Genomic DNA, 12578 nt, shown 5'->3' with positions numbered 1-12578 from the left:
CTTGCCCTGATGTTTTTTTTTGACAGCAGGGGTTTCCTCCTTGCACACCTCCCATGTAATGCAAACTTGTTCAGTCTCTTTCTTATGGTGGATGCATGTACTTTGACATCAATTGTGGCAAGAGATACCTGTAGGTCTCGTGATGACATTCTGGGATTGTTGGAGACTTCTTTAAGCATCTTTCGGTCAGCTCTTAGGCTGAACTTGCTTGGGCGGCCTGACCTGGCCATGTTGGTGGTGGTTTTAAATGTTCTCCACTTGTAAATTATTTTCCGGACAGTGGAATGGCCAATTTCGAATAGTTTGGAGATCTTTTTATATCCCTTCCCAGACTCATATGCATCTACAATTTTTCTTCTGAAGGCCTCAGAGAGCTCTTTTGATCTCGCCATGGTGATGCAACTCACTTCAACAATCAAGAGCAAACCAAACTAAATATCTGAGGTTTAAATAGGACAGGCTCCTCCAAAATCCTCTGTAACGCTGTTCTAATCATTTGCACCTGATGTGGTGCTCTTTATTATAATTTTAGGCATTTTAAGTGGAACTAAATGTGGGGGTGTCCTAACTTTTTCCTCACAAGAAGATTGCATTTCTATTAATTACATTTTACCAATAATTTTTTAAATAATTTGTTTCAGTTGTATTTGTTTAGTTATATTACCTCAATTTTTCAATATTGTTCAAATGAATATCAAATGTCCATATGTTTGAATATGTTGAAGAAGACAAAGGTTTTCATAGGGTGTCCTAATTTTTTCTCATGACTGTATACTGTGAAGCGCTGTCCAATCAACTTTGCTGAATTTGGCGGAATCTGAGCAGACAGTATATCCCTAAACACTTCACAATGCATCCGGCTGCTTCTGTCCACATCATCAATAAACACAAGTGACCCAGTGCCATTGGAAGCCATGCATGTCCATGCCATCACACTGCCTCCACCGTGTTTTACAGAAGATATGGTATGATTCGGATCATACCATATCTTAGTTGATCTTAGTTTAATCTGTCCAAAGAATGCTGTTCATGTACCCTAAACCTAACCCTAACCCTACATGTATTGTAGGGTACCCTAACAACACAAAAAAAAGACACAATTAAAGAGAATATAAATTTTATTAGGCACATTTTACACATAAACACCAAAGTATGAAAACATGCAATTTTGCAGCTGTGCTGTGAGTCAAAACGACATTTTTCTACAATCTGCCTTTGTTGAATGAGCACGCCCACTCATTCCACTCTGCAGAGAGCTATCCCACTTTGGGAGTTGACCATCTGAATATCAAGTTATCTGCTCAGAGTACATGCCCCTAAAACCAGAGCTTTTCTTTGCTTTGGAATGCGCTGTTGAAGAAGAAGATACTGAAGGTCTGAGAAAGGGGTCTGGCTGACTTTCATTTTTATTTATTTTTTAACATATTCCCCTATTTCAGCCATAATGTGATATATTGCTAAATACAAGTAAATATATATATATATATATATATATATATATATATATATATATATATATATATATATATATGAAAATAAAGTTGATCACACACAACATTGTAACAGTATATGGAAGGTATCAGTAAAGAAAATACAATACTCACAGCTGCTGGAGGAACCAACAGATGCTGCTCCACTGAATGAAGTGTACAAAATCTATAGACACCCAATTACATATGCATTTGAGATAGGTTGTTCATGCCAATTATTACATAATGTTGCTCAGATAATGAAAGGCAGATTTTAGCGAGAGCTTGTGGAGGGCACTGTATGTGTAGCATTATCAGCGATCTGAACTTGTCAGAACTAGTAAAGGGTGGCATTACATTTTACATTTAAATGTATGTTTGTTTATGTCTATTTAGCAGACGCCCTTATCCAAAGTGACTTACAACAAATACATTTGTTTAAGGAAGTGAATCATCTATCCATCAGTCATCATAAGATAAAGTAATCAATACTCAGACCAGGGGCCATTGGCAGTCACAATGCTATTTTTTTTTATTTTTTATTAACAGGAGAGAAACTTGTACAGGGGAGTAGTGGGGGTGAAGAGGTCTTTAGGAGGGATCGTTAAGATGTAGCCTGAAGAGATGGGTCTTCAATGTACGGCGGAAGATTGGTAGCGACTCTGCAGTCATGACAGCAGTGGGAAGCTCATTCCACCAGCGGGGCGCCAGGACAGTGAAAAGCCGTGACCGAGTAGTGCGGCTGCTGCATCCACGTAGAGCCTTATGACTTATAGGGGCTTATTACACTACAATACATGATTCAACCAGATACATCATGTTTATATTTGACTCCTGCTTTGCAAACTAACAGCGTTTTCAAAAACAGCTTTTTCAAAGACATGATTTGACAAAATATTCAATTACCAAAAAAAAACTTTTATGACGACTCAAATAAGACACAATTAAAGAGAATCAAAATTTTATTTGGCACATTTTACATGTGAACACCAAACTATGAAAACAAGCATTCGACCAGTCAGTCAGAAAACTACACTGCCCTTGTGACTTTATTTCATACCAGTGGACTTGGCAGAGGTCCAGATGTCCACGCCATCCTTCTGCAGCACCAGGGTGCCGTCGTCAGTCAGGCAGATGCGGCACATGTTGCACTTGGGCTTGCTGGTGTTGGTGTGCCAACAGGGCGAGTCCCCCTTGGTGTACATGACCAGGTTGCAGTCGTCCTGCATGCACAGGCGGTGAGGGTCGCAGTCGCCTGTGTCCGCCGACCAAATGGGCTTCCAGCCGTAGATGACAAAGTTGCCATCCTCCTGCAGGGACAGGCAGACTTTAATGTAGCCGGTAGTGTTCACTATATACTGTGCATACATTGTCATATTGCACAGTAGGAGAGCACTAAGCTGTACTGTGTGATCAGTGGCCACTAAGATCTTTATGTGCTGTATGTGTTATATTACTGAATGTGCCCAGGACTAAGCTGTGTTCAAAGGGTGGCCACACCTTCTGCAACACCGCCCCTCACCTCTAGAATGAGGACCGTAGTTTTTTATTGTGTATTGTTTGTTTTGCTGTTTATTTTTTATTTTTGAAATGCACTCAGTTCTATGAAATTAATCAAATGAAAATGTATTGTATTATTATTATTATTATTATTATGATGTTCCAAAACCCATTTTTCTATTAAAGTACTGAATATCACCTTCAGCACTATAGTTGGAAAGCATGATTTACTTTTTGTTTAACAACATTTATAAGTTCTATGAGCAGTAAAACACAATGAGACAAATACTTTTGAGACAACTACTTTACATTACTGGTGTTCCAAGTTACTGACCTGAAAGACAGCCTTCCACTCACGGTTGTTAGATATCAGGACATCTCCTCTACGGAGCTCATCATTTTTGGACAAGTAGTTCCGGCTCATGACTCTGAAAAGAAAGGTTTGGGTTATTCATGTACATAGAATAAGAAATGACACACACACACACAAGTAGGCAATGTATTAGATGGTGTGAATGGTGTTAGTCATATACTATGTAGGTCGTACATTGTAATATTCTTACTATAACTGGTGAAGCTTTTGCAACCTGATGCTAAAATGTCAGCAAACTTTTTCCTTATAGAGTGTTATAAACAGTGTATAAGTACTTTATCATTGCATTTTCATGCATAATGTGATATATGGCAAAATACAAGTAAAAAAATAAATATGTTTGAAAATAAAGTTGATCACAGACAACAATATAACACAGTATATGGAAGGTATCAGTAAAGAAAATACAATACTCACAAGCTGCTGAAGAAACCAACAGATGCTGCTCCACTGAATGAAGTGTACAAAATATATAGCCACCCAATTATATAGTATTTGGGATCGGATGTTTGTGCCAATTATTACATAATGTTGCTCAGATAATGAAAGGCAGACTTCAACGCCTTTGTTGAATGAGCACGCCCTCTCATTCCACTCAGCTATCCCACTTTGGTAGTTCACCATCTGAATATCAAATGACCTGCTCAGAGTACATGCCCCTAAAACCAGAGCTTTTCTTTGCTTTGGAATGTGCTGTTAAAGAAGAAGGTACAAAATGTCTTAAGACAGAGAGGTCTGAGAAAGAGGTGTGGTTGACTTTCATTAAAGGGGCAATCCATTTTTGGACTATGATGATATATAGCCCTTGCTCCTTGAAGATTATAACGTTAAAAAAAAAAAAAAAAAAAAAAAAAAAGGTTAAAACAGTAATTTTGATCTCATGGAGGGTCAGACCTTGCCTTAGGATGAAATGTTATGAGTTTGTGTCTCACACACAAGCACAAATTGTGTCTCGGTAAACTAAGCAGTTATCCTCATATCATGAGATGCCTTTCAGGCTGTGCAATTTTCAGAAATAAATGTGCTGTGTCTAGATAAATTAGGTGTGGTGTCTCTGATTAGACATACACTTCTTTGGCATGGTTTATGTGTGGGAGAGAGGGCTTTGCTGAGATACTTGCCTTTACAAAAGGCAAAAGTAAAAGTAATTTATTGACTGTTATGAGATCATTGTTTAGTGCTTGACATAAAGTGAGCTCTTATGTAGCTGCACTGTTATAAATTTAAAGTGCTTATTAAAGTACCTGCCCACCAATTCTTAAACCCTTTATAAAGGCAACCAAGAGTTTCCGACCTCTGAAATGTCACTATGAAGAGACAAAAGATATAGACAGTTTAGACAGATCCACACCGGTCAGAGGAAGCTGTGGACAAAAGATTGTCTGTTTGTGCCAGTTATTACATAATGAATGGACCTTTTTTGTACTTGGTTGTGTAATCAGGGGAATGGGTCTGATTTTGCAGCTGGGCTGTGAGTCAAAACGAGCCAACAAAGATTTTTTGTACAATCTGCCTTTGTTGAATGAGCACACCCACTCATTCCACTCTGCAGAGAGCCATCCCACTTTGGCAGTTGACCAAGTGAATGTGCTGTTAAAGAAGAAGGTAATGAAGGTCTTGGGACTGAGAGGCCTGAGAAAGGGGTCTGGTAGTCTGGCCATGCTGACTTTCATTAACGGACATTTTAGGACTATGATGATATACAGCCCTTGCTCCTTGAAGAATATAACTTATAAATGCTTCACAGGCTTAGTTCAACTGTTTTACCTGTTTAACTGTTATAACCCAAAATATAAGCTTTAATCTTAAGATTTACTCCATTGTTTGTAAACAATGTCATTGTAAACTAGCACTGTATTGCTTCAAAATCCTTAGGTCTATATATGAAACTGACAGTGGTAATATTTCTCCAGCCCAACCCCTCAGCTGTTTACCAAAAAAAGTGACGAGGAGAAAGTTTTATTGTTTGAATCCAAGATTGCCCTTTTAAACGGCACATTTTCTCTGCAATGCATTGATAACCCCTAAAGCAATCTTGAGCAATCATCATCCTGAGAGAATGAACTGCAGGGATCGAATGAAATGTTCTTGTTAGGACCTAGACCTCGTACTGCACAGCAGAGTCAAATTAGTTAGTTAGTTTCCTCGAAGCCTGGTAGCAACATCTTTGTTTGTTTTAAACCTAACAACAAATGGCAGCATGAGATCAATGTGGCAAAGACGAGCTCACAATAAACAAAAGGTGATTGTTAAGTTTATTTAATGACTTCAGTGCAGCTGAGATTCAGCTGAATCTTCTATACAGACATACTGGCTATTTTATCACTGTGTTTTAGGTGATTTCTGGTGCTAACCCAGAAAAGTCGGTGATTAAGTAGTAGCAACCGAAGCCAGAAGAGTGGGGGCACCACTGCTGTAACTCATTTTGTTACAGCGCTCAACTCTTGTTATCTTCATAGCCTGAAACGAAATTAAAGGACATTATGTAATTAGATAATTCCAAATACTTTTAATACCAAGATGGGTGGTTCACAATATTCATATAGTAACAATACTTCACAAAACATTCATGTGATACCTTATTTTTCTTCAAAATAAAGTTCTCTTTAGAAAAGGTAAATACCTCTGTGAGTTTTGGTTTGTGGATACAGTGCACATAAGGCTTGGGGTTATTCTCTATCTCTTCGGCAAACGTTTTGTAGCAAACTGCACAGTCCATCAAAGGCTGTTACAATATAAAGGCACACCTGAGATTATTAACTGTTTCTGTATGTGTAGTGTGCTACATAGATGATATACTTGTCATTGAAATGAGTCAATATATTTTTTGAAAAGCTTTGACTTTATACAGTAAAACCACCATGACAACATTACTCACTCTGTCATTCCTGAACTGGCATCGCTGAGGATCTGGGTTAACTGTTCCCTTGGCACACTTGGTGGCTTTCAGGTAGAAGTTATGATAGAGGTATCTCACACTGAACCCAGACTGAAATATAATGAGTACATTTTGTATTGTTCATATTCTCAAGACTCATACTATTAATCACTACTTTGTTACACCTTAATATAAATATGATCTCATCTCGAATTTTTCCTCTTGAGCAGTTTAAATGTAGTGTTATTGCTACCTGCCCATCAATATGCAATATGCAAAGACAATAACATAAAAACCTAGGTTTACCTCTATATCTGATTTCGAGATGCTCTTGAGGAAAAGAAAATGGTGCTGGACTCCAGAGTGAGAGTGGAGTTGTTGAAGGGCAAGATCCACTCCTTTCCTGTAGTTGCCAGGGAGTTGACTGTAAGCCTCCTGTGCTTCAGAAGAGAACAACAGGGCTCCAGCACTTATCAGCAGAAGCAACAGAACAGCCATCTTCCTCCTCGTGTCTGTGGAACAGCTAGACTGAGGGGACTGCTCTACTTTTCCTTGGGGTAAACATGATCTTGCCTCATAACAAGTATTACTCAGACTCTGGCAAGTAAAGACATGCCAACAGCCAACGGTCTTGCTACATTGTTTATCTTTTTTTCATATCACAACCTTACAAGGACGGAATGATAAATAGTACAACACCCACTGCAACGTGTAATTTGAAAGGAATGTAACACCAATGAACAGAGGAAATGAAAACTTTATTGAACGTAATAGTACAATGAGAATGAGAATACACAGTTGTTTAACTATTTCCCAGTGCACAAAACTATTTCACAATAAGTTCAAATAGAATACTGAAGAGGTAGAGTATATAACAAACATCAAAATATACTGAAACAAATGATTAACATAAAAAACAGCACTTTATGATAAAGATTGATATGATGAAGATGAAGTGATGTACATTGAGAGAGTAAACTCAGATGTATTGTTTTATAGAAACATTGCATAGAGGGAACATTGAACATTGGCCCTCTACCCCATTACAGTGTTTTAGTTAACTTAGTGGTTAGGTTTTTGATGCCAGAAGAGTAGGAGCTCCACTGCTGTAGGCCATTGCGTTACAGTGGTTCACTCTTCCTGTTTTCATATCCTGAAATTCAGATAAATAAAATAAGGCACATACGGAAGTTCCTACATTTTAGTGCATTTTAGTACATTCTTTTTGCGTTTCCAATTTAATTTTTACTCTTATATAATGTAGTAAATTATTTAAAGTGTTTTTCCCCCCAAAATAATTTACTTAAGAAAGAGTACATCACACATGTTTATTGGTTGAACGAAAAATCTACTAATTCCTTTTAGCTGATTGGTACTTGGTAAAACAGTCTAGTGCTGTGTGGAGAAAACTGGTAACCCAACAAACCTCTGTGAGTGCTGGTTTGTGGACACAGTGGATATAAGGCTTGGGATCCTGCTCGATTTCTCCAGCAAATGTTTTGTAGCAAACTGCACAGTCTACCAATGGCTGTCAAAGATGCACACAATCAGAGACCAAGCAACCAGGTATACATGTCATCAGGTATCATTTCAATACAGTAGATATCTGACTTTGACTCGTAAGCTGTCTTGGGTTGACCATGCAAGTACTCACTCTGTCATTCCTGAACTGACATTTCTCAGAATCAACTGTTCCTTTCGGACACTTGGTGGCTTTCAGGTAAAAGGTGTGGTAAATGTAGGTCACATCAAATCCAGGCTAGAGGAGGAAAATGTATCAAGGATATTATCATTGAGCTGACTAAACAAGAACAAACAACATTTTAACAGAGTAGACAACAAACAGCATTCCTGCCACATTTCCTTCCAGCAAATGGGAAATTCCATATTGTAGTTAATTACTCCAACATGTGTCTCACGTCCAACCTAGCATGTCAACAAAAATGAACAACCAACGCTGATTCCCTGCATCAGTCATACCTGGATATCGGATTGCAGGAGACTTCTGAAGAAGAGAAAATGGTGCTGGACTCCAGAGTGAGAGTCGAGTTGCCGAAGGGCAAGATCCACTCCTTTCCTGAAGTTGTCGGGGAGTCGACTGTAAGCCTCCTGAGCTTCAGTAGAGAACAACAGGGCTCCAGCACTTATCAGCAGAAGAAGCAGAACAGCCATCTTCCTTCCTGGGTCGGTGAAGCAGCTTGACTGTTGATTGTTGATTGTTGATTGTTCTATACTGTAGATCACCCACTCCACCACTGGGACAAATAACCTTTTCAACAGAGCAAGAGAGAGCCATTGGTGTTTTTTTAGATAGGAAGTTTCGCAACACTGGGAACAATGCTCAGTCATGCTTTGACCTACTTTTGCCATAGTTACTAAGCTGAGGCAAGTTTCAACATGATGAAAGTCTGGATGTCAGAGTTTCAACATGATGAATATCAGGATTTTTTATGTCAACAATATGAAATGTTTAAAATTACTATATAAATAATAACTATAATATAACAATAGCATGTTCAGATGCTGCAAAATTTCTCATCTTTATTTACATTGTCGTGGAAATTCTCCACTGTAGTATTTTTATTTCAGCAAAGATGAGATTCAAGAGCCAAGGGTCTTGTTAAGGCCACAATATAAGTTTATTACACTTGCAAGCGGAGAGAAACTCCAAACAGAAGTTCAGTAAAATCACTGAGACGCAGCTCAGCAGCCTTCCTCCTTAAAGAACACAATCAAAGACAAAGATAGGGATGTTGGCGGTTTGGAACTTAATGTGTCAATAACAGATGCCACAAGTTTAAACCCAGTTTTGCCCAGCAACAATATTCAGTAAATTTCCACAACCTGCCTTACCATAAGGGCAGGCCTAGTACATTGTTATAAGCAATAGAACAGTATTGAAAAACATGTCTATCAATAATATTTATATCACAATCCCCCCTTTTAACAGTTTACCCCTTAATGTTAACAACTTCACAAGCCAAGCTTTATTAGTTAAGCAAACCAGTTACATTTCATTACATTTTAGACATTTCATAGTCAGGGACAGGGAACAAGTTGGGGAAGTGTCCTCTTGCTGTTGGATCATAACCTGAGCTGTCACCTTTGATGCACACATTTTAAGCAATATTGGAATCATCATACAACAGACCATTAAAAAAGCAATTATGGCAAATACACCAATCAACATTTTAACAATAGAAGTTCCCCATGTTCCAAAAAAATGAATTCAGAGTTGAGAAAGGCTCTATACCATGTGTTTTGTGGGGTTCTTAAACACCTTTTTGTGTTTCTTGTACCAGATCAATCACCTTCTCGGTTGCATCCAAAATATATGTACAACATTCAGTACTGATCACCTGGCAAACCCCTCCCTGTGACGCATCATATCCAATGCCATTCTATTCTCCAAGGCCACAGCTCTGGTCTCATCTAATTCCTTTGCCAGGGATGAGATGGCGTCTGCAGTGAGATTCATGTGTTTTTCTAATACCAGGGAGAGTGCCTGGATTTCCTTTTGTGATGTGTATGTGCCATACCCAGGGATCAATACACTGAACACTCTTTGCGCGGTGGAAAACTCTCTTTTGCTTCTACGTGACGGGTGATATAGTGCTGACTTAGTAGTGCTCTCTTTTTACGTCTGCTCGTCTAATCAGTGGTACTAGGTAGCCAGATAGCAAGTCCCCCCTGCATCCTGCATTCGGAAAGTATTCAGACCCCTTCACTTTTTCCACATTTTGTTATGTTACAGCCTTATTCTAAAATGGATTAAATTCTTTTTTTCCCTCATCAATCTACACACAGTACCCCATAATGACAAAGCAAAAACAGGTTTTTAGAAATGTTTGCAAATTTATTAAAAATAAAAAGTAGCACATTTACGTAAGTATTCAGACCCTTTACTCAGTACTTTGTTGAAGCACCTTTGGCAGCGATTACAGCCTCAAGTCTTCTTGGGTATGACGCTACAAGCTTGGCACACCTGTATTTGGGGAGTTTCTCCCATTCTTCTCTGCAGGTCCTCTCAAGCTCTGTCAGGTTAAATGGGGAGCGTCGGTGCACAGCTATTTTCAGGTCTTTCCAGAGATGTACGATCGGTTCGATTGTACCTGTGTCATAATTGTATATGGGTCAGGGACGATGGGTACGCGTGCATGAACTGATTCATTAACCTTTTTAAGATTCTACACAAAGCGCCACGCCTGTGTTTAGCCTTCCTGTTTGGTTTCTTTTACTGGGAAGATAGGAGTGTTAGGGCATGGAACAATTATCCCTTCCTCTAATGATGCTTCAAAAACTGGAGTAATTCCCTCTATAGCTTCTTGTTTCAATGGATACTGTGCTTGGCACGGCATATGGGGTCCCTCGGGTGTGACTACCAACAGCTGCACATTTCTCAGAAGACCAATGTCATACTTATGCTGTGACCAGAGTGTGGGTGGTACCCCAAACAGCTGACTGTCTCCTGCACTCATCACTGCCCCCATAAACCGTGACTGCTCATCTCGCTCTGGGATCAGATGTACACTCCGTATTCCTACAAACGTACACTCATATGTGCGTCTATAAGCCTTTACTGTGGACGAGTATTCACCCCCACCCTCACATGCGACCCAGTCCCTTGCCAGATTACAGCGTCTCACCCAAGACCCCACCTCCTGCCATTTTGCCTCAATAGGCTTAGCCAATGATACGTGTGGGTCTGACCCATATACTTGATGAAACCTGAGTACTGTTTCAGTATTTCTCACTGACAGGGCACAAAATCCACTCTCACTCCAGTAAAGTCTGTGTCCTGACAGCAAGTCACTTTTCTCTTGAAACCAAACTTTCTCAAACTTTTCATCCTGACTTTCCGTTACCCTAGCAGTGCAGTGTAATTCATCTTCATCCATGAATACACCTCTAACTCTTTGCTTGGCTTCTCTCATTAAGTCCTGTGATATCGACCTGGGACCAGATCCAATAAGATCCCATGAATAGTAGTAATTTAGCTCACCTATGCCCAATATAACGTTTTGTCCTGCCCATTTCTCTATTTTTATACCTTCACTAGTACAGAACAGAGCTAACCCCAAGTTGCACATTCACTCTCTTCCCAACAGATTAACAAGGCAACAATCAGAGAGTATGAATGAGTGCTTTTGATATGAATTGTCATTCTCATCTTTTACAGACAGAGGGACGGTAAATTGTTCCTTCATCCCAATGCCCGCTGCCCCTATTGTCCCCACTGTTCTACCACTGAGTTTTGGCTTAGGATTCCACACACTTGCTGTCAAGACTGAATACCCCGCTCCTGAATCTACTAAAAATGTAACCTCTTTACCAGCTATGATGAACGTTAATTCAGATATTATTTTATTATATTGGTCATTTACTTCCCTTGAATTTTCTCTAACAGCCTGTATTTCTAAACATTGTGTGTGTTCTAAACATTGTGTGTGCGTTTGTTTTGGTTTTATCTCACCAGTCGATGCCTCCCGTCCCGTCTCCTCTGACGGTCAGTACCCCTCCTGTTGGTTCCCACCTCGGCGCTCTCCTCTTGGATTGATGACTGGCATCATCGCCCTCTTCTGGTTCAGGACAGTCTCTTATCCAGTGTTCTTTAGAACCACAACGGTAACATCCACCTGGTCTGTCACTTCTTCTGCCTCCTCGGCCTCGTCCTCCTCCCCTGCCACTGTATCTTCCTCGGACCCATCCTTGGTCCCCATGGCCCCTGTAATGGGCCAACTGGACCATCTGAGTTTCCTGCCCGTCTTCTTTTTGACCTTGGCCTCCTTATCCTTTTGGTCTCTTATGAATTTTTCTGCATGTTTTAGGGTTAGGGTTAGTGTCAATAACAGGTGCCACAAGTACAGCAGTATTCTGTCAAAAACATTTCTATCAATAATATTTCTATCACAACATGTACAGTAGCTCTATACTCCAAAAGCTTGGATTTTAAATCAAACAATTACTATGAAGGTAAAGTATGGATTGTCAGCTTCTATTTAAATGTATTTTTGTACATGTTGGTTTCACCATTCAGAAATTACAACACTTTTACATAGTCCTCCTATTTTTGGACACCAAAAGTAATGGGACAGATTAATATAAAGTCCAAATTAAGCACTCATGTTTAGTATTTGGTCGACAATCCTTTGCATGCAATAACTGCCAGAAGTCTGTGACCCATTGACCACACCATGTGCTAGGTATCTTCTCTGGTGATGCTCTGTCAGGCCTATACTGCAGCCATCTTTTTCAGACCTCTGCAGGCCTTTTAAGGTACTTTTTAGCAAACTGTAACCTTTTTAACAAACTGTAATCCTGCCTCTGTAGTTCGGCTGGTGACGTATTCTGAGGATGG

At 39.5% G+C, this 12578-nt stretch overlaps 3 protein-coding genes across 3 annotated transcripts; all 3 read right to left on the bottom strand.

Annotated features, from left to right (window-relative positions):
- Positions 1 to 2418: 2418 nt before the first annotated feature.
- On the bottom strand, positions 2419 to 4055 carry LOC310803398 (B-type lectin plumieribetin-like). Its single transcript, XM_083668139.1, has 3 exons — positions 3760 to 4055; positions 3304 to 3397; positions 2419 to 2779 (listed from the first exon to the last, which is right to left on the bottom strand). The coding sequence occupies exons 2-3, from the start codon at positions 3391 to 3393 to the stop codon at positions 2519 to 2521; spliced, it is 351 nt and encodes a 116-aa protein (XP_083524265.1). The 5' UTR covers positions 3394 to 3397; positions 3760 to 4055; the 3' UTR covers positions 2419 to 2518.
- Positions 4056 to 5580: 1525 nt separating this feature from the next.
- Positions 5581 to 6773, bottom strand: LOC310807479 (uncharacterized protein). The gene is made up of 4 exons (XM_083673975.1): positions 6527 to 6773; positions 6221 to 6331; positions 5966 to 6067; positions 5581 to 5802 (listed from the first exon to the last, which is right to left on the bottom strand). The coding sequence occupies exons 1-4, from the start codon at positions 6716 to 6718 to the stop codon at positions 5713 to 5715; spliced, it is 495 nt and encodes a 164-aa protein (XP_083530101.1). The 5' UTR covers positions 6719 to 6773; the 3' UTR covers positions 5581 to 5712.
- A 186-nt stretch (positions 6774 to 6959) lies between these two features.
- Positions 6960 to 8499, bottom strand: LOC310812366 (uncharacterized protein). Its single transcript, XM_083680888.1, has 4 exons — positions 8201 to 8499; positions 7875 to 7979; positions 7647 to 7748; positions 6960 to 7373 (listed from the first exon to the last, which is right to left on the bottom strand). The coding sequence occupies exons 1-4, from the start codon at positions 8390 to 8392 to the stop codon at positions 7290 to 7292; spliced, it is 483 nt and encodes a 160-aa protein (XP_083537014.1). The 5' UTR covers positions 8393 to 8499; the 3' UTR covers positions 6960 to 7289.
- Between the last annotated feature and the right edge of the window lie 4079 nt (positions 8500 to 12578).

Source organism: Argentina silus (genome assembly GCF_951799395.1).
Source record: "Argentina silus genome assembly, chromosome: 1".
Classification (NCBI taxonomy): domain Eukaryota; kingdom Metazoa; phylum Chordata; class Actinopteri; order Argentiniformes; family Argentinidae; genus Argentina; species Argentina silus.
Note: the sequence above shows the minus strand (reverse complement) of the source record. Positions and strands in the feature narration are given on the sequence as shown.

Excerpts from the sequence above, each read along its gene's own strand:
- LOC310807479 (XM_083673975.1), bottom strand. The coding sequence starts at position 6,718 with ATGGCTGTTCTGTTGCTTCTGCTGATAAGTGCTGGAGCCCTGTTGTTC. Across the intron at positions 6,332-6,526 it reads TCTCGAAATCAGATATAGAG|TCTGGGTTCAGTGTGAGATA; the intron begins GTAAACCTAGGT and ends ATTATATTTCAG. Across the intron at positions 6,068-6,220 it reads GCCAGTTCAGGAATGACAGA|CCTTTGATGGACTGTGCAGT; the intron begins GTGAGTAATGTT and ends ATATTGTAACAG.
- LOC310803398 (XM_083668139.1), bottom strand. The coding sequence starts at position 3,393 with ATGAGCCGGAACTACTTGTCCAAAAATGATGAGCTCCGTAGAGGAGAT. Across the intron at positions 2,780-3,303 it reads AGTGGAAGGCTGTCTTTCAG|GAGGATGGCAACTTTGTCAT; the intron begins GTCAGTAACTTG and ends CTGTCCCTGCAG.
- LOC310812366 (XM_083680888.1), bottom strand. The coding sequence starts at position 8,392 with ATGGCTGTTCTGCTTCTTCTGCTGATAAGTGCTGGAGCCCTGTTGTTC. Across the intron at positions 7,749-7,874 it reads GTCAGTTCAGGAATGACAGA|CCATTGGTAGACTGTGCAGT; the intron begins GTGAGTACTTGC and ends CATCTTTGACAG. Across the intron at positions 7,374-7,646 it reads ACAAACCAGCACTCACAGAG|GATATGAAAACAGGAAGAGT; the intron begins GTTTGTTGGGTT and ends TCTGAATTTCAG.